At 40.1% G+C, this 12,188-nt stretch overlaps 1 protein-coding gene across 1 annotated transcript; it reads right to left on the reverse strand.

Annotated features, from left to right (window-relative positions):
- Positions 1–596: 596 nt before the first annotated feature.
- On the reverse strand, positions 597–10,859 carry MTCL3 (MTCL family member 3). Its single transcript, XM_025168903.2, has 6 exons — positions 9,880–10,859; positions 8,231–8,455; positions 5,826–5,984; positions 5,156–5,224; positions 2,728–3,903; positions 597–707 (listed from the first exon to the last, which is right to left on the reverse strand). The coding sequence occupies exons 1-6, from the start codon at positions 10,807–10,809 to the stop codon at positions 597–599; spliced, it is 2,670 nt and encodes an 889-aa protein (XP_025024671.1). The 5' UTR covers positions 10,810–10,859.
- Between the last annotated feature and the right edge of the window lie 1,329 nt (positions 10,860–12,188).

Below are 12,188 nucleotides of genomic sequence, written 5' to 3' on the forward strand. Positions count from 1 at the left end.
CTTGCTTAGCGCACAGTCTGATGTAAAGGCAAGTTCCATGCACGAAGAAGCTAAACGGGTTTTGTGACAAAACCCAGACCATTTCATTAATTATGGATATAAAAAGAGTCTCTGGCGTAGAATGAGCTGATGCTCAAGAAAACAAAGGGGGGCTGAGCATGCTTGTGTTCTACTCCTATGTGGATATCCATCTTCCCAAAGTTAACAATCATACATGGGGAAGAATAGCTCCCCTTCATCTTGCCATCCCACCTGATCCCATGTATTGCAGCATCACACACACGTATCTAAGATGCACATGACTGAAGCATACACATTCTGCAGCAAAAGATTTTACTTGCTTACCTAGCTATTTGGATGACAGTGTTCAGATTCGATTGTGGAGATCTTTTGGTTTGGGCTGCTTGCAACATCTGCATTTTGGCATGTAAAGGTGGTTGGTTTCTCTTCTTCCTATCGAACAGTCTTCAGTGTTTTTATAGCAGTGATTATACTACAGAAACTATAGCTCTTGAACTTCGTAGCTTGGGAAGATGGACAACATAAAACAAACTGAAAATAACTCTATAATGAATGGTAAAACAATTAAAAAATGTCTATAGCACAAAGAACAATGTGAAAAGGAAGACAAGTTTAAATATTGTAGTGTAAGAAAGGGATGAAAACAAGACAAGGATGAGAATAAGTAAAATGATAGGCTGGAACATCTGGGAAAAGTAAATACAAAGACAAGATAATGCTACATTAATGAAACAGCAAACTTGACTTTTCAAGAGGAAAAAAACATCAACAGTTTCCATCTAGTCTTGTGAAAATTGTATATATGAGATCCAAATGCTGGTGCAAAAGAATCTGAGGGAATCTTCACTCCCTGTCTGTTGTAATATTCTCCTGTAATATCTAACAATTTGCCCACCAGGATTGCTTGCCTCTTCCCACCTCCTAGCCCAGCTTTGCTTTTTCTGATGCTGTGTGCCATGTTTCATTTCAAAAGAAAAAGAAAAAGCCAGGCTTTCCTGGGAAATACAAGTGACAGACAAACAATCAGATGCTGCCTTGAAGAGTACAGCAGTGGGCCTAACCTTGGTGCAGTGCTCATTGGATATGAATCTATCCAGGCAGCCTCTGATTGGTTTAGCTGCTTGCCACTTATATGTCTAGGGTCCCCCCCCCCCCAAAATGGTGCACTGCTGTTGCAGTCCTATCCAACTGTTAAGTGCATTAGCTGATTTCTGGAACGTACTCTTGGATCAGTGTTCCCAGTCAGGACCTAAATGTGCCACTGAACATTTAGTAGGACAGAATCTTAAAACAAGCAGTATCATTCCTTTTCTTTCCTGAAAAATAGACATGTATTCATAGGCATGCACATGCTCACCTTGAAGCTAGCCACAGCTACATGATTCTAAAATGACAGCAAAATTTAAAGTTAAAAAATTAGGTTGTTTTCTATTCTTTTTTGGTTAGCCTTTCTCAGAGCTATTTTATGGTTTCATCCACTTTGTTTGCAATAACTATATGGGGGCATGAAAAAGGGCTACTCTTGATGGTTTTTGTGAAGTGATATTTTATATTTTGATGGCTTTAATATAGTTATTTGTCCTGGAAATTATAGGAAGGCAAAGTTTCCCTTGAGTCAAGAGCTACTCCTGAACTACATAGACATGTTATTTTCTTGGCAACAATATACGAGTGGTTCACCCCTGCCTTGTTTTGGGATATTTTTGAGGCTTCCTAGTCTGGTTGCCCATCCCAGAACTAAAGGGTGGGCTATAAATAGAATTGACTGAATATTAAAAAGTGGATTGACTCAAACAGTTGCAAGCTGCCAGTTTTGCTTTTTCTCATCATTCCTAGTTTTGCTTATTTGCCAAAATAAAGATTGACAGGGCAGCAGGCAGGCAGGCAGGCCCTGGCTACAGTTCCTCCCTCTCCCAGCTCTCCTCTTCCCTCTCTTAGCCACAGAAAAAGGGAGGGAAGCAACCCATTCTAAAAGGGGTACCAAAATAAGAAGGGCAGGAAGGGAATCTTGGAAATAAGCCTGAGGTCCCACCACCAACATCGCTGTCATCATCACCCTCATCCTCCCAGGTCTTTGCCCTGGAGTCCCAGCCAAAGAACATAAGATAAGTTGCTACAAAGTCTTCTGAAATTATAGCGCTCTGTTGGCAGAAGGCCCTCCGTTAGGAGATTCACCCAACACCCACTCGGCTATTTCAGAGTCAAGTTAAGGCATTTTCCCAGGCAGCTGGTATTTCAGAATTAAACATTTTAGTTTCATTTGTAAATTTTAAGTGTGTCACATTATGTTGGGATAGTGGCTTTTCTATATTTTATCTTTCCCGTGTTATTTATTGTATATTTTACTTTTTAAATTAGGATTTTTAGCTATGTGTCTTTTTTCCTAGCTATATAAGTTTTATAAACCTATTAATATGGGTGAATGAAAAAAAAACTAGACAGATGACTATCTATTAATCAACTTTTTAACCAACCCAGAGAGCTCTTATTAGTTAAGTATCCAGTAATGTCTTCCTTTTATGTTAGACCTGTACGAACCCTAAGAACCCAATATTGGGTTCAACAATCTGGGAAATTTAAATCGTCATAGAAATTAAACGATGTCCTCTTCATCTCACATAACCACAAGAAATTAGCTTAAGTACCCACCCCTTATCTTGGACTCAAACTCTTTTTCCTCAGTGGCTTTACTAAATAAAAATCTACCTGACTCACTGACAAAGGTTCATCTGTACTTCGATCATCTGAAGACTTTGGAACTTCTAGCCTGTCAATAAAGGCCTGTAGCTCTTTCCTAAATGCCTTCATCTGGGCATTGATCCGATAAAGAAGTTCATGTTCCCGTATCCTACTTCCATCATCTTCACGATCCAGAGGTCCAAACAGGTCCCCATTTGCCACATAAATTCTTGCCTCAGTTATGATAGTGCTGGTGTCAGAAATCAAGCGGTCTATGGTCTTGCTCAGGCGTTCTGCTTCACAGCGGATGTCCTTGGTTTGCTGCCGGTCAGTAAAGCTTTTCTGCCATCCTACTGATGTTGGATAGAAGGATCTTGTGGGGGTCAAGCAACGGATGTTGCGGACCTCCTCTGAGTCACTTTCCCCACCAATGGGCCCTTCTCTTTTGCGGTGGGGGGGACGAGAATCCTCATCACTTTCTTTCTTCCCTGCCTCACTTTCAGCATCGCTGTCCCTGGGACTCCCTCGGATCCCCAAATGAGAGGCCAAATCATAGCGCTGCATGTTGGACATCAGTATCCTGTTCTCATATTGCAGCTGCATGACTTTGCCACTGAGTTCATTAATTTGCATTCGGGCAACCTTCAGTTCTTCCTGAAGTGTTTCTGTCTTGGGACTATCGTGGTGTCTTGAACTATCATGAGCTCCAGTCTTGTATTTGTATTTGTTCAGCTCTGCCGTGACACGTTTGTTTTGTTCTTCTGCATCAGCTAAGTTCCTCCTCAATAATTCAGTCTCATCTTCAACTAACTGCAGATGCTGCCGTAACTCTGAGAGAGATTCATTCTGATCCCCCATGAGGGGGTTGGCTGCTCCTGAGAAATCATCTCCTCTTAAGTCATCAAGCTCTGCTTTCAGCCCTCTGTTTTCTACTTCCAGTTCCACTATTTTCCTTCCGAGGATATTGGCTTCTTCCTCTACTAACCTCAGACGGAGCTTGAGTTCTGCTTCTCTTGTGGTAGGCGGGCCTCCTGCTTCCCCTTTTGGTAGGGGACTGTCTAGATCACCATAAAATGACCGATACTTCTGCAGATCGTGCTCAAATCTGTCCTTTTCCTTGTCAACTTTGGCTAATTTTTTCCTCATTAGAGCAGCCTCCTCTTTGACAAACTGCAACTGGCATTTTAGATCTTCACTGTCCTCCTTAGACAGAGAAAGAATATTCCCTAATTATATTACATACACATAGTGATGCCAACTGATAATTCAGCAGAATAAAACATCAATATATAAAATACCTGCCCCAACAAACTTCGCTGGAATTTCCCCACGATTTTTAAGGGAGAGAAAACTTGAAGCCTTTTTGCAAAGGTCACATATTTGTGCAAAACTTGTAATGCAAAATCTGTCATTAAATTTCTTCAGGATCAGATACATTAGAAATATGACACTTCAAAGCCAAGGCAATCAGTGTGAAATGATGCTCAGCAAAATGAAACAAAGAAACAAGTCATAGTAACATTTCTATGACAAGTTATTACCCCTATTATACTTGCCAATCAATGTTTCAGCAGGTGGCAACACCTGGCTCTTTTTGTCTGGCTCCAAAGCTAAGCAGGGTCTGATCTGAGTATTACTTGGATAGGAGACCACTAGGAAATCCCAAGGCTGTAAACTAGATTGGGAAGTTGAAAAACACATCCCAGAAGAAGGAAATGACAAACCACTTCCACATAATTGACAAAAAACCTACATGGATGTGCCTGTGAAATCACCAGGTGATTTTAAGTCAAAGGAAACTTCATTTATTTTCGTTCAATGAACAGGAGCTATCTGTATTACACATCTGCTTGGATTTGTTGCATTCATGCATTACATTTCAAATGGAAGAAGAGCAACTTTAAAAATGTAATGTGTGAAGGAGCCTTGAGGTTTAGCCATTAGGAACAGTTCAGCCCTCAAGAAAGAGAGTTTGTCTTCTGGCATCATTAAGACAAAGGATGCTATCATAGGAACAAGGCTGGTGACATCTTTTCAGGTAATACAGTAGTGGAAGTATTGATCAGGATAATATTTCAGACATAAAATTTAAAAATGTAGAGACCAGAACTCCTCTGCATTTAACCATGAAACACAAGACACATTGGAGGCATAACATGGGGGTTTGAGAGGGTGTCATGATGTAACAGATGTGATTTCCATACTTGCAACAAAGAGTGTGATTCAAGTGTTAAGTTGCATTCTTTGCCATCTACAGAGACATAATCATTTGGATCCTAGTCTGGTAAATGAGTTTCATAAAAAGAGCCCTGGTTTTCACACTGTTGACTAAGGAAAAGTTTACAATCATGTATTCCATCACTAAAATAGTCATACAGGATAATATTTCAGACATAAAATTTAAAAAATGTAGAGACCAGAACTCCATGGGACCAAGAAAAATATTCTATATCACCTCAGCAGGCATCTGCTGTGACCTTTTTTCTGATTTCTGCAAATCTTTGCTTCCTCTTCTTTTCATGGACTGATATAAAAGAAAGAACAAATTAAGCAAATATTTTACTAAATGCATGCTATCCAAGTTTATTAAACCACCATTCAAGCCACATGAGAATTTCCAGATTTTTTTAAATAACATGTTTGTGTTCCTCATCCACAGATGGTTATTCTGGAACACCATCAGGACAAAGTAATTAAATTAATATAATATAATATCCTTTTTCTTATTGATCTAAATGCAATATCAAGGAACACTCTGAAAATTAAAAACAGTTCACAAATATACCAAATATCCATGCTGAGTCAGGTACTGCCTTCAAACCAGTTCTACTCAATAAAGAGATCAAAATAAAAATAATCTGAAATAATCATCTCCCAGATCTGCAGGTTGTTTACCATGATAAAGCAATAAATGGATTTTCAAACCAGTCTGAAAAGCAAAACTGCTTTTTACCCACAGAGCAGTCCTAACCAGTGTAGTCAGAGAAGAGGGAGGAGACACAGGGAACTAGTGTATTATACCCCTTACTTATTAACGTAACATAATGTAACGTAACATATTATTATTATATCCCTCCTCAGCCAATTCTGCCTGGCCCCCTCCTGAAGAGCTGCTTGGCACTGACCTCCTTCATCTTGTCAAATTCATTCTGGAGAGCGTGTTTAGCAATCTCAGCTTCTATCAGCTGCTGCCTTAACTTTTCATTTTCATCTTCTGTGGTGGAGCGTTTTTCTTCCACATTTTCCAACTCATGGTGAAGTCTTACGGAAACATCTTTTGCAACCTACATAGAAGGACACTTGACATTTTCAAACAGGAAAATAACTTTTATAGTAGAGCTTACTATGCTCATGAGAGTTTAGAGGTGTGTTGTAACAACTTCCATTAAATACTGAATAAACTGTTCTTCCTAATAAGAAAATGAGTGTGATTAGGGTTACTTCAGGCACTCCAGCTTACTCTTGAGGATTTCCAGACAATGTGAACTATTCTAATACTCAGCAATAATATGATGGATAGAACTCCCAATCAAAGACTAATTCTTTGAGCACTAGAATCGTGGGCCCAATCCAACCAAAAACTGGCTTGAAGGCTGGGAAGTCTTATGTGTGATTTTTCTCATTGGAATGATATCCTTACCATTCAAGTTAACATACTGATAATATATTTTAATTGGCCTATTAAAGACACTGGCTGATCAATGATGACCCAGTTAACACTTTCATGCCAGGTCTCAAGTATTGAGCAGTGGTGAATTATTCAAGCTGTTTGAAGAACTATTCTCTGCGTCTCCCTGCTCTCCACCCCCTCACCCCCACCCCCCTAGCTAAGAATCACTGCTGGTATCAATCACAATTTCTCTTGAATCCTGATATAATACACCCACAGCAGCCTTTCCCAGTCCAGAGGTGTAGACTTCAAATCTCAGAATTTTCCAACCAGTATGGACATTCACACATCTGGAAGGTACCCAGGCGTGGCTCCACTGCTCCATCAGGATCCCCAAGGCATTATGGGAAAATGAAAATGATAAGCATTATCATTAAATTGGGGGGGGGGTTGCATTTTCTTATATGTCAGCCCTCATTACAACCCTAGGGAGGGAAAGTTGGGCAAAAATTGAATCAACTATGTACAGTAAATGATAAGGAGACATTTTCATTGGTAAGTCTAGGAAAGCCAAAACCACAGTGGTTTAAAATATTTAGTTAACTGTTGAACCTATTTTTACTTTAGCTGTTATTAAAAATAAAAACTTGTGTTATTATAAAACAATCCAATTATATTTCATACTTTAACCCTTACTTTAATAGAAGCAACTCTTCTATTACAGTCTGGCTACCAGCTCAAACATTAAGTAATTAATTTGTTTTATTTATAGTGCAGCCAAATGCCACATAAACCTCACTTTTAATAGTTCTTTCTCCCAAGTTGGAGTGCAAAAATTTGTGGCTTTAATATCCTTTTTTCTAGATAGTACATCTCAAAGGAAAAAGGACTGGTTGGAAGCAGCCTTATTATTTATTGGAAAGCAACAACGATTGATCCATTCTTATATCTATGAACTCTTAATAAACAGGGTAAGTGCCACCATAAGATCTCCCATAACATAGTCACTCATTATATAATCACAAGATATGATAAAACAGAAGATAATATATCATGCTACCAGGGTAAGTTATTTGTCTCCTACTGTCAGCCCTTCAAGGTAGGTCAGGTCAGGAAATAGACTCCACAAGGTTAACTGGAACTATACTTCATTGATGTAGGCCATAGTAATAGAATCTTGAAAGCCAGATTGTGTTTTCCCTTCCCTCCCTCTTATACCTCATTGGATTAGGATGGAGTTGGTCTGAGCTTCTTTATTATACTTTTATTTCCCAGACCTAAACCATGCTTTTGTTTTTGCAACTATTTATCTTCGTTTCAGAGAGATCCATCTGAAGATCTTTACACCTACACTGAGATTATACATTAACGGGGATGTTATATGCATTTTCCAGTTTCAATTGAAAGACAAAAAAATGATCTGTGGCATTTGTCCTCTAGATATGTTTGCAATAAAATAAAATAATAAAATAAAATAAAAAAGGCCTAAGGTGGTAATTTTATACAGAGGTCAGTGAAACATCTGTCAATCAATGGAATGTAAATCACCTGGAATGTGATCTCTAGTGACTCCCTAGTGACTGGATACTTCTAAATAATTGAATAGGAAAAAAAATATTAAAATTGAGCATTGGGGGTTAGGATCTACATGAGGGACATGTCATTCTGATGACTGCTAGAAATTTTGGACAATGACTCTCACAATCAACAAATCATGTTGGCTCAGATTGATGAGAAATGTCCAAAATGCCAAGAGAGCACCAGTTTGCTTACCTCTGACTTAGGTCATTACATTCCAGTTGTCAAAACCACAAGGCAGCTCAAGCTACCTTTGCCTTCCCTCAAAAGGTTAGGACAACCAACGGTATCACAACCTGATTGTTCTTCTCACTACTTTCCCATCTTCTGGCCCCAAATTACCTTTAAATCCTGTTCCAAGCTACGGAGAAGTTCTCCATCAATTTCCCCAGTCTGTGCATAGCGGAGCTTCTTCCGCTCTGCTTTTCGAAGACGATACTGAAGAATTCTGCAGTTCTTGTTGGCTCTCTCCAACTCATGACGCACTTCCTGAAGCTGGCAAGCGTCCTCTTCAAAAAAGCTGTCCCTCATCTCATCCATTTCAGTTCTAAGTTCATTTATTTCATTCTGACACACATTCAGAAGAAAAACACAAAATTACATCAGGTCACATTGATAAGGAACACAAGATATGGTAATTTACCCATAGTTCTTATATAACTGTGTTGTTATCTTTCAAATGGCAACACATGTACTAATAAATAATCTATTTAGAAAAATCACAAAAATAGACAAAGAGAAGCATAGGGCTTCCCACCTGGCTTCCTTATCCTTGCAGGTATGATAGATGGTAGAAGAAAAAAGTTATGATCTGAAATTAACAATTGATCCATTTATATTTTAAATATTCCTTGAATTGGCCAAGAGAAGACATGTAAAGAAAGCATGTGTACATGCAGCACAATGGAACTGCTTCATAAGCCAGGATAATTCCCACAATACGTCAGCCACATATGTTCTGTGGTGCCTGAGAAGCATGAAGTAGGGAGTGAACATCAGGCAAGTCATATTCAACTATGTACAAGTTTTTTTTTTCTATTACAGATGCAATATTCCTAGAACATTTATTTTGAAAATAATAATTTCTAAAATGTCTGCAACTCAGGGATTCTCAAACTGGGTTGGGACCACCCAGAGTATCAAGAGTAATTTAGAGGGTGGTCATAAATTCTTTAAAAAGCAAACAAAGCAGAAGAACTGTCAAAACCCATTCTGGTTTTTGATCCTCAGTTTGCCTGAGCAAGCCATAGATGGCAGTTGCTATACCACAAAGTCCGAGAACTTTTGAAGTACATAGATAAAAAAGTAATTATTAAAAGTACATGTTGTATTTACTTCTAGTCCAACCCTAACCCCAATGAAATCATTATCTTTATTTATTGATTGATTTATTAGATTTATATCTTGCCTTTATTTTGTGAAACTCAATTTATGGGAAGTCACAGATGATTATTTATCACTCAGTTCTTAACTCCTTTACTTTGTCAGTTTGCTGGACAGGACCACATATTAACTTAGATAACTGCAGAACTTAGGTACAACAGGAAAGACAAATCAGAGGTTATCCTCTAGGACAGTGTTTCTCAACCTTAGCAACTTTAAGATATGTGGACTTCAACTCCCAGAATTCCCCAGCCAGCATGGGGAATTTGGGGAGTTGAAGTCCACATATCTTAAAGTTGCTAAGGTTGAGAAACACTGCTCTAGGATATAAGGTGAAACGTAAGAAAAACCCTCCCTGAGGAGAGAAGTATTTTTGCCAAAGATTATGGCCAAGGATTTATGCACTCCCCCCACCCTTTTCTTAAACCAGGAAGACAAAGCAATAGATATTTTGACAGCCAACTTGGTCTCCTCAAAGCAGAGTTCACCATTAGCATTCCTTCTCCTTTCTTTTGTGGAACAGACTAAAATACCACCAGCATGTGCACTTATACACTGGAACTGAGGCACACCCCCATTATTCCTTCCCTTTTGTATCTTTTGCTCACCTTGAGGTTTTCATTCTCCTCCTCCAGTTTCTCCATTTCCTCCTGCAGCTCCTGCTGCGAGTCCTGGGTCAAGTTGACTTCCAGAGTTCCACCAAGGCCATTGCTACCTTCAGTTCCTGGCAATACTATGGATGAGGATGTTGAGGAGGGCAAAGTGCCCACATTGCCATTAGCCTGGTTGTTACCTTTGTTTTGCATCTGGGTTGCTGCTAACCCTTTCCTGAGATGGAACTGGATGAGCTCACTTTGTAGACATCCTTCTTTCCAGTAGTTGCCATTGCTCATTGATAGAGCCTGGCCTTTCCCTGAACTGCAAGAAGACAAAGAAGCTGAAGTTGCCTCCCCCGTACTCTTTTGCAAAGGCTTGCTTGTTTTACCCCGGTTCCAGCTCTTGGATGGCAGCTGAGAAAGCACAAAACTGCCCACCCTTTCCACCTTCCCACCAGAGACAAGCTGCTGCTCCCCAGCTCTAGGAGTTGTGAGCTCAGCGTCTTTGGGAGGTGCCTCTCGTGCTTCCACTGCAGGCCCTGGATTTGGTCTGGGGCACCCTCCCGCTGAGACTAGGAATGAGGCAGGCTGCGCTTCAGCACCATCTCCAGCATGGACAGTTCCCAACGGCGCTGTGCTCCTTGCTGGCGTAGCCTGCTGGGGCACTTTGTCTCCTTCTGCTCCTCCGCCCTTCACCCGGCTGGTTTTCTGCCCTGCTGGCGGCTGCTGCAGTAGCTGCTGCCGGGCAGAGCTTGCTTTCAAGGCAGGAGCTGCTGCTGCTGCTGCTGTGAAGCGGGATGTATTAGCAGCTGGCAAGGGCTGGCGGACAAGAGACTCCTTGGGTCTGCTCGGAGAGAATGCACGCTGTTGCTTATTTCGACTGCTGCTGCCCTCTGGAAGCAGACGAGTTGCAGCACCACCTCCGCTAGGCGGCTGGCTCATGGCTGTCTCAGAGGTGTTGCTGAAATATTCAGCCCTTTCTGGATCATTGTCTTCCTACCCTCCCTCCTTCCTTCAGCTGGTGAGCGAGGCACACACAGAAGCCTTGTCAACAGCCCTGCCACCCAACACAAAGCAAGCCTATTCACCACTTGGAGAACAATGTGCCTGTAACAAAGGGGGTGGAGTTTGAAATTGCTCCATGAGGTTAGCTCAGAGTCTTAAATGTAAAGGATGCAGGCATTGACTGGAAGCTTGCTTTGAAATCCCTGTAGCAACAAGCATTGCCAAAGCTGTAGTTCTTTTCTCATGCGAATGGACTGAATCCTCTAGCTGAAGCTACTTCTCTTAAAGTGCTACTTCTACAAACCACAGGTTCCAAAGAATTTCCACAGGTCCATGAGGATGGATCCATTCAGTAGTTTCAAAATAGATCAGACTGTGCCTACAAGGTCCAACGTAGTTAAAAGCAGTCTCTCCGAACCGGGAGGAAAAACCTACGATGAGGCCTAAAACAACCCATACTTAAGATCCTGTAAAACAAATCGATAAGAGATCTATTAGAAAACTCTAATTCCACATATACATTATAACTCTAATGCTGGCTTTTAAAGAGTGGAGAGGCAGGTTTCCCCCACCCTCTTCCCATGTTGTACCTATACTTCCTAACAAACTGCTAATATTATGAATATTATTTAGGGGTACTCAGGGACAATGGAAATTCAAATAATCTTGACCAAAAAACCCCCACTTAAATTTATTTAAATAAGAATAATAGTAAAAGGAGGAAGAAGTTGAATAAATTCCTTTCAGTGGGTACATCCTCAAGCTATCAATGTTAAAGTCAAAAGCAACATTAAGCCACTTCAGTCAGAAGCAAGTCCTAATGAATTCAATAGCCTTAATTACAAAGCAAAGTGAATATAACATTGTAGCCTTCATCTAACTCAAGTTCTCATTTTGTTGTTAGCTGTGTAAAACTGTCAATTTACTTTAGAATAGAATCATACCAGCCAAATCTTTCTTTCCAAGTGCTAAAAACAAGGGTGTGAAATATTAAACAATCTTCATTCTTGAACAGGGTTAAGGATGCTTTGATGTGTAAGGCTTAGCTAAATTTGCATATACATCTGTTTGTAAACCTAACTTCTGTTTCACTCCACTTCACATGAACACTAAGATAAAGAAAAAGTATGAAAAAAGTTTCACACATGGCATCATTGTTTGTATCAATGCATGAACACAGTAACAATGCATGAACCACACCTTCCCTAGCCTGATGTTCTCCAGATATTTTTAGAGTCTTGTCCTCATTGTTCTACCTAGCTGATCACTTCTGGCTAGAGATTCTGGGAATTGTATTTCAATACATCCGGAAGGCA

The sequence above is a fragment of the Python bivittatus genome, unplaced genomic scaffold (assembly GCF_059951505.1).
Source record: "Python bivittatus isolate LINGU-HERP-01145 unplaced genomic scaffold, Pbiv_v1 ctg000020_np1212, whole genome shotgun sequence".
Lineage (NCBI taxonomy): Eukaryota > Metazoa > Chordata > Lepidosauria > Squamata > Pythonidae > Python > Python bivittatus.

Coding starts and splice junctions, on each gene's coding strand:
- MTCL3 (XM_025168903.2), bottom strand. CDS start 10,809: ATGAGCCAGCCGCCTAGCGGAGGTGGTGCTGCAACTCGTCTGCTTCCA. Junction 5,225..5,825: donor AATTTGACAAGATGAAGGAG/GTCAGTGCCAAG, acceptor CTTTTATATCAG/TCCATGAAAAGAAGAGGAAG. Junction 3,904..5,155: donor CACAGCAGATGCCTGCTGAG/GTGATATAGAAT, acceptor TCTCTGTCTAAG/GAGGACAGTGAAGATCTAAA.